General features: G+C 41.7%; 1 protein-coding gene across 1 annotated transcript in view; it reads right to left on the reverse strand.

Moving 5' to 3' along the window:
* Positions 1–23,405, reverse strand: part of GCH1 (GTP cyclohydrolase 1) — a 52,896-nt gene extending 29,491 nt beyond the window's left edge. The window contains exon 1 of the mRNA XM_055538113.1: positions 22,900–23,405. Coding sequence (XP_055394088.1) covers positions 22,900–23,239 — 340 coding nt within the window. The 5' untranslated portion in view covers positions 23,240–23,405. The remainder of the gene's footprint in view (positions 1–22,899) is intronic.

Below are 23,405 nucleotides of genomic sequence, written 5' to 3' on the forward strand. Positions count from 1 at the left end.
CATGACTCCTAGGTTCTGGCTTGCACAGTTCGGGCGTGTTGGAAATCAATGCCAAATTACAATAGAATTACCCTCCCACCCCACTGGTCAGCTTTTGGGACGTGCACAGCAATGGCTAGTGGCTTCCTGTACTGAGGCAGAGAAAAGCATCTGTTTTATTCAGATTGATTCATGGATAAAACTGAAGGTTGCCAATCATATACACTAGTAACTCTCAAAGTTACCTAAGCCAAAGAACTCTCATTCTGGTCACAGTTTACTACTTTGAAAATTTGTAGTAGATGAAAATAAGATCCTTAAAAGGCTATTTAAAGAAAGAAACATGGTATACTCAAGGAGTCATTAAACCACACACACACACGTGTCAAATTCAGTTCTTTAATTGGACAATTCTGTATATCTTCCACAATCCAGCTGTGTAAGTGAAAATGGAACTTATAAAATAGATGGTGGTAACAAGGTCTGGTTCGTGGCAGTTCTAAAGAAAGAACACACCAATCTGATAAACTATCCGTTTGCTTCAAAGTCTTTAATACATTCATCCTTAGCATTTAGCTTCACTTATGTCATGAGATTTCATACTGACGGATTTTATAGAACCATTCCATTTTATGGAGCCATTTGACAGATTTGACAACAAATAAGTACCAGAAGGGTGTACAAGCCTCTATCATTCATGACAAATGATTAAAAGATGAGATCATCTTTTAGAACAGTGGCTCCCAATCGCTTCTCGGCCTTTTGGCTAAGATCAAGTGCGGAACAGTGGCTCCCAAATGTAGCCAATCATAGGAAACCCTGGAAAATATAGTTTCCCAAGCCACCCTGACAAAGTCTAATTCACTGGCTACGGGGTGATCCCAGGATTATGTTGTTTAAAAACCCAAGCAATTCCAGTAATCAGTCAAACCAGGAGCACGTGCTTTTAGGGGTGAGAGAGGATGAGGACTGAAAATGGACCTACTACTGGCTCTGATTTGCTGTTCAGCAAGGCCTGAATGGTGGGCAATATAATTTCTCTCCATAAACCCTCACTGCAGTCACCAGAGCAGAGGGTGACAACTCAGGCAGAACACTGTGAGCTCTGCGCAAGAGGCCTGGCAGAGGGACTGAGGTTGGGGGCAGTGGGGCGGGTGACAAGAGCAGAGAGGAAGGGAAGAAGGTGCGGCTACCTTCAGAGCAGGTGGCAGAAAGAACCACGTGGTCCAGCAAAACGCAGAGGAAAGAGGACCTCACACGAGAAAGTTGTTCCCATCTCCCTGAAAAATATCAGCCATTTAAGAAACCAATTGGCTCCTACAGCTCACTAGAAATCAGTTTTGAGAATAACATGATCAAGTTCTCCTAGGAGTCCTGTACTACTACTTTCCAAGCTGGACACAAACATATCAAACTGTGATATCAAAAACCTTAAGATCTGAGAAATAAGCCTACATGTAAAAATATTCAGAGAAAGACCATAGCTAAACTACAAAAGTAATAGTTTCCATAAGGGGAAAATTATGGACCAGGAAAGGAAATACAGTTAAACTAAAGATACAGATTTGAGCCAGGCCTTAAAGATAGATAGAGGAAAGAGGGGGGTTTCTAGAGGGGGTGAGGAAAGGAAGTGCTATATGAAATGAAATAGGGAGGTGGGAAACAATAAAAAGAAAGGTGCACTGCCTGAATGAGTCATGCACTCGGCAGAAACTAGGTTCCCTTCGTTTAGAGCATTTCTCTTTCAAGTGAAAATTTACATTTAGTTCATGGCCACTTTCAAGTCCTGCCACACTCTGCACTGGTCAAAAGTTATCATCCCCATTGACAGATGAGGACACTGATGCTCTATTTGGAAACACTAAGTGCCTGCTGAATAAGAGCCCACTGTTTGTTCAAGAGCTGGAGTTTGACCCCTGTCCTCTGACTTCCAGATGAGAGCCTGATCACCAGCCACCTGAACCTGGAGAGACCAGACTAAATCGGGAGTTGCTGCACCTATGAGGTGATGAAATCCAAAGTCAATGACATCAAAGGAAATGTTGTCATTGTTTTTCAGTCTCCCAATTGTGTCCGACTCTTTGAGACCCCGCAGACTGCAGCATTCCAGGCTTCCTTCTCCTTCATTATCTCCCGGAGTTTGCTCAAACTCATGTGCATTGAGTCGATGATACCATTCAACCATCTAATCCTCTATTACCCCCTTCTCCTTTTGCCCTCAGTCTTTCCCAGCACTAGGGTGCTTTCCAATGAGCTGGCTTTTCACATCAGGTGGCCAAAGTACTGGAGCTTCATCTTCCACATCAGCCGTTCCAATGAATATTCAGGGCTAATTTCCTTTAAGATTGACTGATTTAATCTCCTTGCTGACCAAGGGACCCTCAAGAGTCTTCTCCAGCACCATAATTTGAAAGCATCAATTCCTCAGTGCTCAGCCTTTTTTATGGTTCAACTCTCACATCCATACATGAAGAGAGCAAATCTAATTTTTTTAAAGAAAGATAAAAGTAGTTATAAATATGGAGGCTGAAGGAGAGGAGAGGGTCAAGCTAACTGCCAGCCCAGGAAAGCGGCTAGAAAGAGTGGCCTGATACTAACTGGCTGCTGGAGCCCAGAGCTGTTGCACCTCAATGGCAAAATTCTGTTTTACCAACTATTTATTTGGTTTATATGCAGGAAAATTCAGTAATGTAATGCTATTTTGACCTTTACTTTTTGAAATCAAACTGGAAGTTTCAGGGGAAAGGAGAATCCCATTAAATCTTCAAACTAATAAAAAGACTTTTTTAAAAAAGGAAATTCTCCATGGCAGTTTATCCTAGGAAACCAGTAAAAGACTATTTTTCAAACCAATTAGAGTCTTACAATCTTCAAGATCCAAATATTGTATCTCTTCTAATTGTGATATTACATGAATAAAACAGTGCTCCTGCTGAAAATGTTTTCCCTGAATTTAATTAAGTCTTTAGACCTAAATTCCAGTTTCCAGGAATATGAGAGCTAGAGAAACAAGTTGAATGAAAACAAGAAGAAAAGAATCACACAAATCTCAAAGGTAGAATATCTTACGGGAGAACTGACAATCTCTGATAAATTAGGGGGAGGAGGGTAGTAGAACTTTAGATTAAAACCTAATGATCAAATGCAAATGTATGGATACTGAGTGGGTCATAGTTTGAAACAAATCATGAGTGAAAGACATTTGAGATAACTGGAAAATCTGAATGTAGATTAGGTACTAAATGATATGAAGGAATTAATAGTTTTACTAGTTGTTGTTGTTTCGTCACTAAGTCATGTCTGACTCTTTGAGACCCCATGAACTGTATAGCCTGCCAGGTTTTTCTGTCCGTGGGATTTTTCAGGCAAGAATACTGGAGTGGATTGCCATTTCCTCCTCCAGGGGATCTTCCCAACCCAGGGATCCAATCTATATCTCCTGAATTTGCAGGCAGATTCTTAACACTGAGCCACCTGGAAAGCCCTAGTTTTACTAAGGATAGTATAAATGGTTAAGAAGAAAAACACCTTTGAGTGTGACACTTCACCTCAAAACACACACCTCTAATTTGCTCTCGGAAAGGAAGAGGCCATACCAATGTGACAAAATGTTAATTTTGAATCTAGGTAGTAAGTATATAGTTGTCCCTTATACAATTTTATCTACTTTTATATTTGGAAGTTTTACATAATAAAAATTAAATGTAAAATAAAACATGATGATTCTAACAGAATATCAGTTTTCTTGGTATTACAGTTTAACCAACATTTCCTCTTCTAAATGATATGAAGATTTATAATAGACTAAAACCTCAAGTTCTAGTTTGACTAGCAACTGTTTATTCTTCTTGAAGAAGTGTCTACAAGACTCCTGAGGGGAAAGTCTTTAAATAAAGGCTTTGTACAATCAGAGGGGCTAAGGTTAGAAGACCACCAACCCTAAAGAACGCATCAGTGAAGAAACTTTAAAAAAAATCTGCGTCACAAGAAAAATAAGAGAGTCCTGTTACCATAGAAACTATCTGTGTGGCTTGAATGTTTCAAAGGAACACAGCACCTTGAGCAACAAAGAAAGCCTGTGGTCCTTGCTAGGACCTCACCTGTCAACTGCTGGAAGTCAACAGAGTGAGCAAAGAGTCCATGCTGACAAGTGTGCCCATAGTCCAGAGACAATTCAACTCTAATCTATCTGCCACTTCCTGCAGTCCAGATCCATGACAGTCCTGAAAGTGATTTGAGTAGGGTCACAAAGTAGTTAGTGTGGATGCCCTGACTAGTCCAGACTAGTTGTTCTTCCCATTATGCCAGGATGATTCTTTGCTAACACACTAAAATGGCTTGAGAAGCACCAAATGGACCTTTAGTATTATAACAGTGAGCATTTATAACATGTAAATATGCAGTTAAAATACTTGTCTTTCTTATAAACTACTTCACTTGTAAGGAGTCACCCTCAAAAAGGTTCAGTTTATTGTGAAGGGGGTATAAAAAGAAAGAGATGCATAGTAAAATGAAACAAACAAAGAAACCCAGCATGGCCTAAGTTTGGCCTCCACTGAGGCAAAGCCTAAAGGTGCTAACAGCTGGCGGCTGTCAGCTCACTGCACCTTACCCTCCCGGCTGAAAGGCAAATTGTGTTTGATGGGCAACCAGAGTGGCACACCTCCACAGTTCCCTGTGCGTTGACTGAAGCACTTCTGTACTGAAGGGGTGGTGAATTAGAGAGGTGTGACCCACAGCAGCTCTGCCTTAAAGTGGTCTGGCGTTCCCCAAAGCCTTGCCAGGTTCACAGCCTCTCAGGTGAACTCCAGCACCCAGCACCCTCATCACTTCTCACGGACATCTTACCACAAGTGCATAAAGTATACAGCCGGTATAACTGTATTTTAAGCTATATTAGTGACAAATTCCTTGTTTGGGATGTTTGTCAATGGCCTCTTGAACTGGGCCCTGATTCCTACTTGGAATAAAAACTAAGACAGGTACATAAAACGAATCATGCCTCACAGCGACAGCCACGAATTTCACCGAAACAGCATCTGGACAAACGATCTCAAAAAAATTCAGCAGAGAACTCAGCAACTGCCAATTTCCTCCTCTAAACCTGGATGCTTTTTCTCAGAACTCCAGAGAAGCGAAAGATGTTGATTGGGCTGGGGAGAAGGGGGCGGGGGGAAAGACTCTTACGTTTAGCAACCAAACCCATCCCCCCAAAAAAGAGGAAAAATTAGAGGAAGAGAGCAGACATAATGACCAAATTCTGCAGGACAAGCCTCATGTAAGACGTATGCCTGAGTCTCCAGCTCCAGTGTGAGAAGGAGAAAGAGTGGTTTTTCAAACCAGGCTATGCACTAAACTAAAGCGCTCAATTGCCCTCCTAAGGAGAGGGTGATGGAAGATAATTTTTAAACACAGGCAAGAGGCTGGAACACAATAAAACCTCACAGCTGTGGTGAGGAAAGACAGGAGGAAATGAGTCAAGTGTTTTCAGAAAGCAGAGACATATTCCATGTCTGTAAGATCCATGTCTGTAAGATCATGTCTGTAAGATGGGAGGAGGACATCTAGAAAGCAAAACAGCCGGTAAAGACGTCACTGGACTTCAGGTGAGAGGTGACTAAGAGTCAGACCAAGGCAAGGTTAACAGAGTCTACAGATATTCACAAAGTACAAAAGCCAGAACGTGGGGCACAAGTAACCAAGGCGATTAATGAGAAGGAAGAATCACAAGATGAAATGAACAAACTTTACAACATTTATAAAGTTTGTAAATGTGTTCAGGTAAAGTTGTCCATTAGAAGTGCTGACTTGCCAGAATGGACTTTAAAAACATCAGCGAAAGGAGCCAGCCCTTTCCATGCTGATCTTTAAAAAGTTTAAAATAAACCTAACTGCTTTGAAAGCTTCATTTAATTCTATGATACAGATAACTACAAATGTAAGTTGTGAAAAAAATATTCTTCTTATTCCAGAATATCTAAGAGCATAATCTTGACAATCATGGACTATTTCTGTTTAAAAAAAGATGAAAAGAATTCCCTTCTAAGTTCAGCTCAAAATCCACCTCCTGTATAGTCATCTGTGGTTTCAAGTTTCTCTGCCATAAGAAGCCACCTTCCTTGTGACCACACAGAATCCCACTTGCTCCTCTCAACAGGAACTCACTGTCTGGTCGCTGCTAAGACAGATCACAGGCCCCTTACGGGCGAGGCCAAGGCCTACCAGTTTTCCTTCCCCTTTAAGAGTTAGCACAGGGTCATTCACAGACCTAGTGTTTGACAAATAAATACGAACACAGTCAAAGTATCTTCGATTCTAAAGATTTCTTTAAATAAGTAAATAAAAATGTAATACAAATTTAAGAACATACAACATTCTACAGAATGAGTTACTGGTTAAAACAAGGACCAAATGGGTCTTTTCTAATTTTAAAATGATGTTCTTAACCCGGATGAACCTTGAAGACATTATGCTAAGTGAAATAAGCCAGCCACAAAGGACAAAATGGTATGATTCCACTCATAGGTGGTCCCTAGAGTACTCAAAGGCACACAGAAAGTAAAACAGAGGTTACCAAGGGCTGGAAGGAAAGGGGATGAGGGAGTTATGGGCCAGCAAGTAAAATTGCAGTTTGGGACAAAGAAAATTTTCTGGAAAGAGACTGTGGTGATGGCTGCACAACAGATGACTGTACTTAACGCCAATGAACTACACACGTAAAATGGTTAAAATGGTAAACTTCATGTTGTGTTATACCACACAAAAAAAGCAAACAAATTTAAAAAAAAGAACATACAACATTCAACTATATGCAACATCAACACAGTTGCAGATATGCTGTAAGGAAACACAACTGGGTGAGCTGGTACAGATGCAACATAATTTTGCTATACTGTTTGGCCTAATTATCCAAACAGGAGACAAGATAAATTTGTATCTCTGCAATTTACATACCATTGTAACTAAAGAAAAAATTCCTTTAAATAACAGGAAAGATTAAGAATTTATAACTTCATTTAACAAAAAGTACAAGCCCTAAAAACAGATATTTAAAACTGAACTGAAAAGTTTCTAAACAGTAAAACCATTAAAACAGACTCACAAGATACATGTATAACTGAATCTTTGCTGTATACCTGAAACTAACACAACACTGTTAACCAACTACACTCCAATATAAAATAAATATAAAATAAAAAGCTAAAAAGAAAGATTCACATTGATAAAGTAAAATGATCACAACATAATTAAATGTGCTTTAGACAAAATATATAAAATTTTGGTTTTTAAATATCTCCCACAAAAGATTAAGTGGAGAAGTTTGTTAGTTATTAATCCACGTTAGAACTGAGTGTAATTTAGCTAAATTTTTGCAATCATTCACAAATTCCCCTGATTAAAAATTTCATGAACTATCTTAAAGTCAGGATGTTAAATGATGCCTCAAAATGAAAACTTCTTGGCTTTCTCTTTGCTAAAATTCAGTACGAAAAGCAGAGTTCCTATGGGTTACACTTCTCACATCTTAAATGGACCTTCATATTAGAACGTAACACAGTCACTCAAAACCTGAGCGGGCATGATGTTGCCTGGAACATGAGCACTGTCCGCACACACGCCTGGATGCTGCTGCACTGCCCTCTCGCAAGAGACCTGAACCAGACGCCCCTCAGTTTCCACCTCCTTATAATGAGGACAGTCTCCAAGTTGACGGGAGGATCATATGAGCTCATGTGCACACAGCTGGGCTCACTTCCCAGGGTATGGGTGCCCACCCTCTTTTCTTCAACCCTAAGGCGTTCATTTACCAGCATCCAGCATGCTGATGCCTCAATACACACCAAGGGGAACCTCACAAGGTCCTACCCGTCCGGGAAAAATACCTCAAAAAAATGTCTTGTTTTCTGTAATTTGTCACATTACTCTCTAAAGTCCTACAATATGACATCTAAGCACATTAAGCTATTGAAACTACAAACACTGAAATAAAATCTCAGTACTCATTGATAACACAGACAGAATGTCTACAGCACTTCATAGACACTGGGCACTTTATGTGTACTAACTTACTTAATCCCCCAGTAACCTTATAAGATAAGCGAGTACTATCAAATGCCTGTTTTACAGAGGAGGCAATCAGGCACAGCTGCTCAGTAACAGGGTTTGATGCCAGGCAATCTGGCTCAAGTTCTTTGTCTCCGGCTCTTTTCCTTCCGTTCTGGATTCCTTTTTAAACCATTTCCTGCCCACTCCTACACTCCTGGATCTCCTGCCCCTCACACCTCCCTTTAGGGCTGTCCCTGCTGGTTCTTCTCTCTTCTTAGTGTCAGCATGCTGACATCTCCTCTTCTCATTCCTTTGAGGAGCTCAGGCACTCTTCTAGCTGCAACTGTCAGCCTGATACTTCACAAATTTTAATTTCTAGCCTGTTTAAATCACTTTCTTCTCCTCTGCCCAAATACAAATTCTAACCATCCTCATTTCAACGTCTATTCCTGTTGCTTTTAGTGCATAACAAGATATCCCAGAGTTCACTGGTGAGCAACTATTTTATTATGTCCTGGGATTCTGTGGGTCAGGACTTTAGACAAGGCACAGAGGAGATGACTGACCTCTCTTTGCTCCACAACATCTGGGGCTTGGCAGGGACGACTATTTGGCTGGGGACTAGAATCACCTGGAGGAGTCTTTACTCGAATGTCTAGGGTTTGGTGCTAGCTGGTGGGTGGGATCTCAGCTAAAGCCATCAGCTGGAACACCCAGACATGGCCTCTCCTCAAGGCAGAGATCCTCACAGCATGGCAGCCTCAGAGTAACTGGACTTTTACATGGTGGCTCAGGGCTCCAGAGTCTCCCATATTCTTAAAACACTTTCCATCTAATCCAAGCCCACAGTTCCTCCTCACCATAAAAGAAGGAATATACTAAGCATCAAGTGTTTTTCACATACCTTCTTGATTCTTATAAGATCCCAGGCAAAGCAAGTATTATCATCCTTCACAAAAAGAGGAAGATGAAATTTAAGTTTAGAGACATGCCAATAATTATACAGATAGTTAAGGGACAAAGTCACATTCAAACTCAGAATCACGATGATCAAGCTTGCAAATATACACATCTAAATATTTTTTCTCTAATTCCAGGGTAAAGGTTTTCCATAATCAGATTTTTCTTATCAGCTAACCATTAAAAAGTTGTATTTCTTTTGCTCCTAGACTTGAAACAAATTTGTCACGATGTTTTTAATTTATCTATTTAGAAATACATGCACATACTTCAAACATCGAAAACTGAAAATATAGTGAAAAGTCAAGCATGTCATCTGCCATCTGCCCAGTTCATATCCCTGATTAACATGTAACCACTTGTGCATCCTCCAATTCTTAATGCAATATAAACATTTTATTGTCACCCACACACCCCCACACACACGTTTCCCCTACAAAACATGACTCGTCTGCATCATTTCGCTATTCTAAGGGGTCAGTAGGGTGCTTCCTTTTTCATGGCTGCAGTGAGTAACCTTGAGCATAAGGCATTTTGTGTATGCAATTCCCAGAAACAGGGTTTTCAAATATGATATATGCATTTGTATTTAACAGTTGTTGCCAAATTATCATAAGGATAGTTACACTCTCAATGGTAATATCTGTTTCCCTGTAATTTCAATAATGTAATGAATATCAAGTTTCTAGGCTCTGGCCAATCAAACAAGGAAAAAATATATCTTTGAGTGGTCTTTGTGTATATCTTTCACTGAAGGTGAGGTCAAGCAACTTTCTATGTATTTAAAAGTTATTTGTATCCCTTTCCTGTGAATTGTCTGCCCTCAGGTCTAGCCAACTCTTCAACTGTGTTTTTGGCCTTTCTCTCACATTAATTTCTAGCATCTCTTTTTATATTAGCATGGTTATTCTGTTGTCTACAATATGAATTGCAAATATTTCTTCCCAGTTTGTCATTTGACTTCATTTCTGTTAGTATTTGATATGTGAAAATTCTTGGTTTTTATATAAAGTAACTGTTTTCTTTTATGGCTTCTAGATTGAGTCATAATTAAGCAGATCTCCAGTGCAGAATTAAAGAAATATATATAGGAAAAATTAACAACTTTGTATCTCTTTAAGCTTTATTTAAAATATTTCTAAATTTACTGAATGGTTGCAAAGATGGCCTAAAGAGTTTCCATATATTTTCTTTATAAAAGAACTCCAGTTAATAAATTCAGAAATTAAAGAACTAAACACCCCTATTTTTCAACTTCTAAAAAATACTGGATCTAGGCAGTCACCAAGGACTACTAAAATCAGTAACTGAAAGGCTGGTGAGAAACTCTTAAATGGATAAATTGGACTGATAACACCTAAAGCCTATCCATTTTAACATCACAGAATGACAGACAACCAGATATTTAGCTGCTTACCAATGGAAAAATATGCCATCAACCATGAAGCATTCTTGACTAAATTTAAGAGTCAGTGTGGTGAGAGTGAGGCAGGGAGCTGTTGTTGCTCAGTTGCCAAGTCATGTCCGACTCTTTGGGACCCATGGACTGCAGCACGCCAGGCTTCACTGTCCCTCACCATCTCCCAGAGTTTGCCCAAGTTCACATCCATTGAATCAGTGATGCCATCCAACTATCTCATCATCCTCTGCTACCCTCTTCTCCTTTGGCCTTCAATCTTTCCCAGCATCAGGGTCTTTTCCAATGAGTCAGTTCTTCGCATCAGGTAGTCAAACTATTGGAGTTTCAGCTTCAGCATCAGTCCTTCCAATGAGTATTCAGGGTTGAGTTCCTTTAAGATTGACTGGTTTAATCTCCTTGCTGTCAAAGGGACTCCCAAGAATCTTCTCCAGTACCACAATTCAAGTGTCAATTCTTCAGCACTCTGCCTTCTTTATGGTCCAGCTCTCACATTCGTACATGACTACAGCAAAGACCATAGCTTTGACTATACAGATCTTTGTCACCAAAGTAATGTCTTTGCTTTTTAACACACATCATCTTCTAATTTCATTGCTGCAGTCACCATCAGTAGTGATTTTAGAGCCCAAGAGGAAATCTATCACTGCTTCTACCTTTTCCCCTTCTATTTGCCATGAAGTGATGGGACCAGAAACAGTTAGAAGCAACAGTTAGAACTGGACATGGAATAACAGGCTGGTTCCAAATAGGAAAAGGAGTACTTCAAGGCTGTATATTGTCACCAGGCTTATTTAACTTATATACACAGTACATCATGAGAAACGCTGGGCTGGAGGAAGCACAAGCTGGAATCAAGATTGCCGGGAGAAATATTAATAACCTCAGATATGCAGATGACACCACCCTTATGGCAGAAAGTGAAGAACTAAAGAGCCTCTTGATGAAAGTGAAAGAGGAGAGTGAAAAAGTTGGCTTAAAGCTCAACATTCAGAAAATGAAGATCATGGCATCTGGTCCCATCACTTCATGGCAAATAGATGGGGAAACAGTGGAAACAGTGGCTGACTTAATTTTTCTGGGCTCCAAAATCACTGCAGATGGTGATTGCAGCCATGAAATTAAAAGAGGCTTACTCCTTGGAAGGAAAGTTATGCCCAACCTAGACAGCATATTAAAAAACAGAGACATTCCTTTGCCAACAAAGCTACATCTAGTCAAGGCTATGGTTTTTCCAGTGGTCATGTATGGATGTGAGAGTTGGACTGTGAAGAAAGCTGAGCGCCAAAGAATTGATGCTTTTGAACTGTGGTGTTGGAGAAGACTCTTGAGAGTCCCTTGGACTGCAAGGAGATCCAATCAGTCCATCCTAAAGGAGATCAGTCCTGGGTACTCATTGGAAGGACTGATGTTGAAGCTGAAACTCCAATACTTTGGCCACCTGATGTGAAGAGCTGACTCATTGGAAAAGACCCTGATGCTGGGAAAGATTGAGGGCAGGAGGAGAAGGGGACAACAGAGGATGAGATGGTTGGATGGCATCACTGACTCCATGGACATGGGTTTGGGTGGACTCCAGGAATTGGCAATGGACAGGGAGGCCTGGCATGGGGAGGCCTGTTCATGGGGTCGCAAAGAGTTGGACACGACAGAGCAACTGAACTGAACTGAACTGATGGGACCAGATGCCACGATCCTAAGTTTTTTTTAATACTGAGTTTTAAGCCAGCCTTTTCACTCTCCTCTTTCACCCTCATCAAGAGGCTCTTTAGTTCTTCTTCACTTTCTGCCATTAGAGTGGTATCATCTGCATATCTGAGGTTTTTGGTATTTCTCCTAGCAATCTTGATTCCAGCTTGTAACTCTTCCAGCCCAGCATTTTGGATGATGTGCTCTGTGTGCAAGTGAAAGTGTAAGTTGCTCAGTCATGTCCAACTCTTTGCAACCCATGGACTATACGATCCATGGAATTCTCCAGGCCAGAATACTGGAGTGGGTAGCCTTTCCCTTCTCCAAGGAATCTTCCCAACCCAGGGATCGAACCAAGGTTTCCTGCATTGCAGGCAGATTCTTTACCAGATGAGCCACAAGGGAAGCCCAAGAATATTGGAGTAGGTAGCTATCCCTTCTCTAGCAGATATTCCTGACTCAGGAATTGAACCAAGGTCTCCTGCACTACAGGTGGATTCTTTACCAACTGAGCTATCAAGGAAGCCCTGTACGTATAACAGGGTGATAATAAACAGACTTGACATACTTCTTTATCAATTCTGAATCCATCAGTTGTTCCACATAAGGTTCTAACTCTTGCTTCCTGACCCACGTACAGGTTTCTCAGGAGACAGGTAAGATGGTCTTGGTATTTCCATCTCTCTAAGTTTTTCCACAGTTTGTTAAGATCCACACAAAGGCCTTATTATCATAGTAAATGAAACAGAAGTAGATGTTTTTCTGGAATTCCCTTGCTTTCTCTACGATCCAATGAATGCTGCCAATTTGATTTCTGGTTCCTCTGCCTTTTCTAAACCCAGCTTGAACATCTGGAAGTTTTTGGTTCCGTTATGCTGAAGCCTAGCTTGAAGGATTTTGAGCATAACCTTACTAGCATGGCAGATGAGTACAACTGCCTGGTAGTCTCAACATTCCTTAGTACTGCCCTTCTTGGGAACTGGGATGAAGATTGACCTTTTCCAGTCCTGTAGCCATGGCTGGGTTTTCTAAATTGGCTGACATATTGAGTGCAACACTTTGATAACATCATTTTTAAGGATTTTAAATAGCTCTGCTGGAATCCCATGACCTCCACTAGCTTTACTGGCAACAGTGCTTCCTTCCTAAGGCCCACTAGAACTTCACACTCCAGGATGTCTGGCTCTGAGTGAGTGACCACACCACCGTGGTTATATGGGTCATAAGATCTTTTTTGTACAGTTCTTCCATGTATTATTGCCATCTCTTCTTGATCTCTTCTGCTTCGATTAGGTCTTTATCGTTTCTGTCCTTTATTAAGCCCATCTTTGGATGAAATGTTCCTTTGATACTTCCAATTTTCTTGAAGAGATAGCTAGTCATTCCCTTTCTGTTGCTTTCTTCTAACTCTCTGCAGTGTTCATTGAAGAAGGCCTTCTTGTCTCTCCATGCTATTCTCTGAAACTCTCCCTTTAGTTGGGTGTACCTTTCCCTTTCTCCCTTGCTTTTCACTTCTCTTCTTTACTCAGCTGTTTGTAAAGCCTCCTCAGACAACCACTTTGTCTTGCATTTTTTTTCTTTGGGATGGTTTGGTTCACTACCTCCAGTATAATATCATGAACCTCTGTCCATAGTTCTTCAGGCACTCTGTTTACTAGATCTAATCCCCTGAATCTATTTATCATCTCCAATGTATATTTATTGGGGATTTGATCTAAGTTGCACCTGACTGGCCTAGAGGTTTTCCCCACTTTTTTTAGTTTAAGCCTGAACTTTGTTATAAGGAGCAAATGATCTGAGACACAGTCAGCTCTCGGTCTTGTTTTCACTGACTATATACAGCTTCTCCATCTTCAGCTACAAAGAATGTAATCAGTCTAATTTTGGTATTGACCATTTGGTGATCTCCAAGTGTAAAGTCGTCTCTTGTTGAAAAAGGGTGTTCGCTATGACCAGGGCATTCTGTTAGCCTTTGCCCTGCTTCATTTTGTACTCCAAGGCTAAATTTGCCTCTTACATCAGGTATCTCTTGACTTTCTACTTTTGCATCCCAATTCCCTATGAATAAGACATCTTTTTTTGGCATTAGTTCTAGGTCTTGTAGGTCTTCATAGAACTAATCAACTTCAGCTTCTTTGGTAAGCCTCTAAATCTAACTACTAGTATATAAGCAACACAGGAGCTAAAGGAACATGTTAAACTATTAATAAATCGTAAGAAAATAATGAGCAGAACCCAGGAGGTGGGGAATTCTATAAGACAAATGACCTTGTTTCTTCAACAAATTGTTAGCAGATAAAAAGAAATAGCAAACTAACAAGTTAAAAGAGACTTGAAGACTTGATTTATCAGATATAATGTGTGACTCTTATCTGAATCCTTATTCAAACAAAGCAATTTGTAAAGAGATACCTGTGAGAAAAATCAAAGAAATGTTAACAATGGTTAGATATTTGATATTAAGGAATTATTATTGATTTCAAATATACTATTTTAAAGACTTTATATTTTAGAGATACAGTAAAGTCTTTATCAATGAAATGACATATCTAGGATTTGCTTTAAAATAATTCAGCAGGTGATTCATATTGATGCATGGCAGAAACCAACACAATATTGTAAAGCAATTATCCTTCAATTAAAACTAAATAAATTTTAAAATAATTCAGCAGGGAAGGTGTGTGACAAGCAGGATGAATAAAGGCAGACTTCCGTTTGTATTAATGGTTGGGTGATAGACATATTCAAACTCATTATACTATTTTAACTTTGTTTACATTTGAACATTTCTACAATAATTTAAAAACTGACCGCAATCCTGACATTTTCTAGCGATTTTTCCCCGTAAGAATTTTGATGTGCCAGGCTAACAGGCCAGTCACTTCAATCGATACCTTGGAATAACATGTTGACTGAATATAGAAAAAGCCAGGTGCATGACTCCATGAAGAACAAAGATGTCTAAAGGATGACTTCTGGCATAGAAGTGTCAGGAGATCCAACAGAAATAACTCCCATGACTTTTTCATAAAGCTCAATCCTCTACATCTTTCTTTAGTGTTTAAAAAAATAAGCAGCATTTATTGAGCATTTATGCATAGAGCACTGTGCTAGAAGACACACATTAGGAAAGGGTCCTTGTCTTTAAGAAATTAATTCAAACGTTCATCAACTTGTCTACATGTGCTGGGCAATCTGCTAGACATTCTAAGGTAAGGACAGACAGTCACTTTTCTTCTAGAAAACTGTGACTCAGGCTTTAATAAAACCAAATTCTAATGAGCAAATGTTCTCTCAACCTTAAATGTAACAAATTTACCTTGATTCAATCTTTGAATAATCTTTGAACAATCTTTGATTAACACAATCTAAATTATCCCTCAATCTAATTTCCATAAACTCAATGGAGAATGTATAACCATAGGGAACATATTCATTATATTACCTAGAATTATGAATTGTTCACATAATCTTAGATTCATAATCTAGGATTCATCAAAGATTAGATAGTTGCCCTCTCCTGGCAAATTTCTTTACTGCAGTCTGACTCAACCAAATACTGGACTCAAATTAGAGAGGTATACAGCAGTGAGTCAGTGGGGAATGCCCAGGCATGGAACAGTTTCCAGAGCTGGACAAAGAAAATAGCAGAGAAGATACAAAAAGGAAAAAGGAGGAGAAGGGAGGTGATTCAAATAAATCTGTAAATTACTATTGTTACAACTAAATTGTGAGAGATTATGATGATTCTCATTCTCAATCATTCTCCCAATGCTGATACTTTTCAGATAAAGTGAAAGTGAAAGTCGCTCAGTTGTGTCCGACTCTTTGCGAACGCATGAACTATACAGTCCATGGAATTCTCCAGGCCAGAATACTGGAGTGGGTAGCCTTTCCCTTCTCCAGGGGATCTTCTCAATCCAGGGATTGAACCCAGGTCTCCTGCATTGCAGGCAGATTCTTTACCAGCTGAGCCACAAGGGAAGCTCAAGCCTTGGGTAAGTTCTTTCTGTGCCTCAGTTTCCTTATCCCTAAAAATAGGGCTAATATTACCTACCCCATTGGCTTATTGTGAGGATCGATAAGGCAATACATGTAAAGAATGCACAACTGTGTTCAGCACGTAGTAATCAGTTGTGTTTGTTGTTATTCAGATGTCAGCTCAAGCATCCACACTTCCGATCTCCCAGCACAGATCAAGTTCCTTTGTTAAATGCTCTCACCGAGCTGTGTCCTTTTCATCATTACATTTCTCCATCTATAATCACACATTCATGTGATTCTATTGAATATGTGATTTAATCCAATAGACTGTTCTATGAGAGAAGAAACCATATCTGGTTTTACTCAGTCTACTTCCCAGCATTCAGCGCAGTGGGTGGTACTCAATGAATAAATTCAATTATAAAGTTCCCAGACACTCTAATAAATAACATCACTTAACACTCGAATAGGCTAAATTGTGTTGAAGATAAGTTGAAATCCTAAATCTCAGTACCTCAGAGTGTGACCTTATTTGGAAATAAAGTTAACTGCAAACATCATTAGCTAAATTAAGATTAGGCATGCGTGCTAAGTTGCTTCAGTCATGTCTGACTTTTTGCAACCCTATGGACTGTAGCCTGCCAGGCTCCTCTATCCATGGGATTCTCCAGGCAAGAATACTGGAGTGGGTTACCATGACCTGTTCCTGGGGATCTTCCTTACCCAGGGATCGAACCCATGTCTCTTATGTCTCCTGCATTGGCAGGCGAGTTCTTTACCACTAGCACCACAAGGCATACTGGAGTAAAATGGACTTAATCCTATGTGACTGATGTCCTTAAAAAAGGGAAATTTGGACACCAACAGAAGCAGAGATGGGAGTAATGCTGCTGCTGCTGCTGCTGATGCTAAGTCGCTTCAGTCCTGTCCAACTCTGTGCGACCCCATACCTGGCAGCCCACCAGGCTCCTCCGTCCCTGGGATTCTCCAGGCAAAAACACTGGAGTGGGTTGCCATTTCCTTCTCCTATGCATGAAAGTGAAAGTGAAAATGAAGTCGCTCAGTCATGTCCGACTCTTAGCGACCCCATGGACTGCAGCCCACCAGGCTCCTCTGTCCATGGGATTTTCCAGGCAAGAGAACGGAGTTGGGTGCCATTGCCTTCTCCGGGGAGTAATGCAGCTGCAAGCTAAGAAACACCAAGGACTGCCAGCTACCCCCAGAAGCTGGGAAGAGGCAAGGGAAGGATGCCCCTGACTCCCTTCAGTTTTCAGAGGGAGTGTGGTTCCACCAATGCCTTGAATTCAGACTTCTAATCTCCAGAACTGTGAGACAGGTTTCTGTTGTTTGAACAGTTCAGTCTGTAGTACTTTGATATGGCAGTCCACTGAAACTAGGACAAGTACCAGTTTGTTTGGTATTTCAAAGTTATGTGTAGTGACTTTTCCTCCCAAGCCAGAAAAAAAAAAATGTTAATAGATAATACATTTTTAGAAGAAACTAGTAAGACTCGCTTTTCTCCTCCATTCTCAATGACTATACCCTAAAATCCAGTCATATACTTTAACAGTCTTGTTATTTTTTTCTTCTTTATTCACAATACCTTTTCCAGCAATATACAGAACTAAGTCCTACACAAGAATTCATTAATAAAATGAAAACAAAATTTAGTAGTGAATCGAGACTTAAATGAACTATACACATCCAAAATAGTACCTTGCAATGATGAGGTTAACTTTTCTACACCATACTTTACAACTTGGGTCATAAATTCATCTTTTGCCCACAATATGGGCATAAACTCATCTTTTGCCCACAATATGGGAGGGGATAATAAATAAGTTGACTTTTTGCCCCCCTGCACATCTTAGAAGTTGTTACAATTCTTACTTTATTGTGGGATTCTGATATGGTAAATCACAGAAGTTTGTGATTCAAAGAAAAAGGAAACCTTTTGTGACTGCTGGCATATTTCAGCATGAAGTGGCTAAGACTCAACTTTGTGCAAACAGAATATCTAATGCCCGGCTTTATCTTTAGAGAATAGCTGTCATCTTGCAGTGTGCATGGTTGAGGCAGAGTGGGGGGACAGTCAAGAAGTCCATCACCTGTGCCATCGCTTCCTCCTGCATTATATACAGGTCCACATGCTCCCCAAATCTGGGACACTGTCAGCTTAATTTATGAAAATTTCTCTGGCATCCTGGACAAGACAAGCTAAACTCTATTTCAACTAGAAATGTGACAGAAGAGTCAAGACTCTCGTGTATTTCCGTAAACTCATAAAAAGGACAATTAATGAGACAAGTTATACTCAGCCTCTGGTGGATAATACTTTCTAAGGCTTCCCTTGTGGCTTAGCTGGTAAAGAATCCACAGGCAATGTGGGAGACCTGGGTTCGATCCCTGGGTTGGAAAGATCCCCTGGAGAAGGGAAAGGCTACCCACTCCAGTATCCTGGCCTGGAGAATTCCATGGACTGTATATTCCATGGGATCGCAAAGAGTCAGACACCACTGAGTGACTTTCACTTTCACTTTTAAGTGTCCCTGATGGCTCAGATGGTGAAGAATCTGTCTGCAATGCAGGAGACCCAGGTTCAATCCCTGGGTCAGGAAGATCCCCTGGAGGAGGGAATGAAAACAAAACCCACTCCAGTATTGTTGCCAGGAGAATTCCATGGACAGAGAAGCCTGGTGGGCTACAGTCCATGGGGATCACAAAGAGTCAGACACGACTGAGTGACTAACACTTTCACTTTCACTGTCTAAGAGGTTGTCACCATTTACACCCAGGAGAGGACAGGGGAAGGGAAGGGTCAGACACAAGGACATGAAGACCAAACACCTCAGGGAATAGTAGAACCTCCAATTTAATTAAGGTTCTGAATTTCAGAAATACAGGAAATATTTAGAAAGAAGACCTCAGCAAAGTAAATTCTTGAATATGTAAGAGAACTTGGATGTGGTTAAACTCAAATGGAACAGCAATAGATAAAGGTGAGCTGTCCTGTGATGCTATTCAAAGGACAGCCAGTTCCTGGAAGAGATGAGTTTCTCCTCCAGCCTTCCCTCCACTATGAACTACAGCCCAGTGGCGAACAACAACAGGAGACTTGCACAACCTTGACACAGCCCTGTTACAGCTGCAACCATTATAAGGTACACAAAGGAAAGTAAAGAAAAGTGTACCAGGCAAGGGTCATGAAGCTACACTGCAGCACAAGGAGAACTGAAAGACTCCCCAAACACCAGAAACTGGCATCAATCCACTTAAGAGGAACTGAAAAAATATACAATAATAATTTGGGGAATATAAAGAAAAATTTATTTAATTTTATATTTTACAATATTTAATTCAACACTAGTAACAGGAATTAATACACAGAGATATAAAAGATGTTAAGTATCTTATTTATAAACATAGAAAAGTGATAGTTTCAAAGAAGTTTGTTTCTATCCAAAATAATCTATAGTGGGCATTGAATTATGATCTCTAAAGAAATAAAAATTAGAAATTGGGTAAGAGTGTTTTCTCTTACTTACTTCTGTATTTTCTATAGATTTAAAGTATCCTTCCTTCTCCCACCTAGGTGGGCCCAAGGCCTGGACCTCCACCCTTTCAGGTTCATTCCTTTAAGTTCAGCATCATCCTTGTCATCCTCTCCTCTGTCTTCTCTTTATGTACCTCTAAGGAATCAATGGAAACAGTGTCAAACTTTATCTTTTTGGGCTCCAAAATCACTGCAGATGGTGACTGCAGCCATGAAATTAAAAGACGCTTACTCCTTGGAAGGAAAGTTATGACCAACCTAGATAGCATATTCAAAAGCAGAGACATTACTTTGCCAACAAAGATTCGTCTAGTCAAGGCTATAGTTTTTCCAGTGGTCATGTATGGATGCGAGAGTTGGACTGTGAAGAAAGCTGAGTGCCAAAGAATTGATGCTTTTGAACTGTGGTGTTGGAGAAGACTCTTGAGAGTCCCTTGGACTGCAAGGAGATCCAACCAGTCCATTCTGAAGGAGATCAGCCCTGGGATTTCTTTGGAAGGAATGATGCTAAAGCTGAAACTCCAGTACTGTGGCCACCTCATGCGAAGAGTTGACTCATTGGAAAAGACTCTGATGCTGGGAGGGATTGGGGGCAGGAGGAAAAGGGGACGACAGAGGAAGAGATGGCTGGATGGCATCACTGACTCAATGGACATGAGTTTGAGTGAACTCCGGGAGATGGTGATGGACAGGGAGGCCTGGCATGCTGCGATTCATGGGGTTGCAAAGAGTCGAACACGACTGAATGACTGAACTGAACTGAACTGAAGAAATCAATATTAAGTCCTTAAGTATGATCCTCTAGATAGAGGCTTTCAAAATTTTGACCACAGTATAAGAAACACATTCTACATATGCAGCTAGTACATACCGCCCCCAGAAAAAAATTATACCAATAAAACCTACTTGGAAGTTTCTCAAAACATTTACCCTTACTACATATGATAGACTCATTTTTCTCCATTGTACTCCACCTTATTTTACTGCTGGTGACCCAAGTATTAGGTCAGAACTCAGTCTGAAATGCTTAGTAGAGACGATAACACTGATATATCTTACTGAGTAGCAACATAAGGAAGCAGATAAGAGTTCTGTCTTTAGTCTGCCAGGATTCAAACACCAGCTCAACCACTTGAAGTTGTCAACCTCTCTGCCTCTGCTTCCTTATCATGGGGTAAAAGAACAGTGCTTAATTCAAAAATGAAGGTTAACCAAGACCACACATATAAAGCACTTGGAGCATGAAAAGTATTCAATTAATGGCTATTAATAATTCTTAAATGGTCTGTGAGTTTTTAGTGTGGTAAAATATATACATAACACTCATCATCTTAACCATTTTAACATGTGCAATTCAGAGGCAGTTAGCACATTCATAATATGTGCAACCATCAAAACTCTCTAATCCCAGAACACTTTCATCATCCCAAAAGGAAACCTAGAACCCGCTAAGCCCATTAAGCAGTTTCTCCCCATTTCACTCTTCTCCCCAAGCCCTCTTGGGCAGGATGATGATTAGATTCTCCCTAATCTGATTTCTCTTCCTAGGTCCACAGACTCTTTAAATAATAAATTAACACTTGACTAGAATCATTTTCTTAGGTAGAACGAAGTGTTCTTTACAGTCATTAGTTCTATGGCTCATGAAACAAACCTCTACGAATCATTTCTTAAGTAAACCTTTTTGAGACACTTAAGGTAATTCTGTGACCTGCCTCAGGGTCAGAAATCGCTCTGTCTGTGAATTCTATTAGGGCAAGATTTCCAAAGCTTGATCAAGTGCAAAGGACACTTTCAGTGTACACAAGAGGCAGACAGAGCAAGGCCCTGAGAAAACGTTTCTACATCGTGGACTATCACCACATCATAGAATATTTACAAAAGGAAGAATGTTTATTCTTCAGTCTTTGCATTTTGAAATTCTGTATTCAAGGCTCCAAATGTTTACCAACATGGGGTTAAAAAAAGTAAACATGGACACAGAACTAGATATCCATGTCTTGGCTTTAGGATGCACTGTCATTTCCTTTTTGGACCTCACCCCTCTCACACTGATTTCCCACCCTTCCTTTGGGGTGGGGGGAGACCAGTGCAAAAATAACTGTTTTTCCCAGAATCAATTAAGGGAGTCTCCAGAAACTTGCTGGGGGAAATAAACCTGACCCGGGAGGTAACCTTGCAAAGCAGCTCTGTTACTCTTTGAGAAATGGTGACAGAAGGTTTCTTGGGTCAAAGAAATAAATGTCACGAGAGGTACAGAAGATGTGAACTGGAAAACAACGTCCTTAGTCCCACCTGTGTAACTCAGAGTTTTTTTTTTTACTCTCCCTCTTTTTTTTTAATTTGACCAACACCCATCACCCAGAAAACAGGCAGCGGAGTCCTCTGTTAATGTCCACCCCGACCCTGCGCCCTTGCTCTCAGCCTCCTGGGCAAAAGCCTGACCCTCCTCTGGCGCGGACAGCACCGGGCCAACCCGGTTCCTTTGGGATGGGGGATGAGGGGTGGGTGATACAGGGACTCCGGGTCTCACTGCCCAGAAAACTTCCCCGACTCCCAGGGAGACGCTTTCCTGCTTTGGGATTTGGGAAGTGGGGTAGGAAAGGGGGAGAAGGCTTTAAGCAGCAAACTAACCCAAGAAACTTCACACCTCAAACTCCGGGAAAGCCTGTACCCAGAATGATATCCAATTCTGGGAAAGTCTTGAGCTGTAGTGACCTCGATGTGAACAAAACATAACTATGACTTTCCCAAGAGCCGGGTGCCCTGACAAGTCAGCGAGAATGCGGGTCCCCGATGCTCCCCCGGCGCTCCAAACACACGAAGCCAAGACTTCATCCCAGACCTACCAAAAAATGAGACCTCAAGAGCAAGGATGACTTAAGAAGCCATCACTTCCCGGAGCCCAGAAGCACGTTCCTCAGGTATCCGGCCCTGGACGTTCAGGTTCCCGCCCGGGGGCATGAGGAAGCTCGGTGACCGTGGTCCCGCCAGCCCAGGCTGGAGGAGAGGGCTGCGTGCAGGCAGTGGGAGGACCCCGCGAGGACGGCTGCAGACAGGCCCCGGAGGGAGAGGCCGCTGACTCTCCAGGCGCCCGAAATGAGCCCCACCCAGGGCCCTGTCCTTGGCCGGACGGCTGGGCCAGGGCCGAGGGCGGGGTTCGGCAAGTGCCAGCATTCGGCTTCCTCCGCCAAGAGTGAGCAACTCCGGAAACTTCCCGCGGCCACCACCCCCGTGCCCTGCACGCCGGCCGGCCAGCGAGCACACTGACCTGAGATGGTTTCCTGGTAGCCTTTGGTGAAGAACTGCATGGCCGTGGCCGCCCTCCAGGGCGTCTTGATCAGCCCCTGCCGCTCGGGGTCCTCTCCCAGCGAGCGCAGGATGGACGAGTAGGCGGCCGCCAGGTTGGGGAGGTTCAGCTCGTTGTCCTCCTCGCTGCGAGGCCGCTCGCCGTTCCAGCCGTCCGCCGGCTGCGCGCTCTTGCTCTCCGGTCGCGGCGGCTTCTCGGCGGGCGGGCTTGGCCCGGGCCGCGGAGGCTCCCCCTCGAGGAACCCATTGCTGCACCTGGCGCCCCGCGACTTCAGCGTCACCCGCCCCGGACCCTTCTCCATGGACCCGCCGCTGCCGCTCCGGAAGGACCCTCGGGTGCGTGAGGGACTTCAGGTGAACTTCCCGGGAGGGGAGTGGGCTCTGACCCGAGTCACCTGAGGAAGATAGGCCTGGAGCCAGCAATACGTTCCGAGTCCGGGACAGGCGAGCCAGAAGAGTGCTGTGTCG

This window comes from Bubalus kerabau, chromosome 10, assembly GCF_029407905.1.
Source record: "Bubalus kerabau isolate K-KA32 ecotype Philippines breed swamp buffalo chromosome 10, PCC_UOA_SB_1v2, whole genome shotgun sequence".
NCBI classification, from domain to species: Eukaryota; Metazoa; Chordata; class Mammalia; order Artiodactyla; family Bovidae; genus Bubalus; species Bubalus kerabau.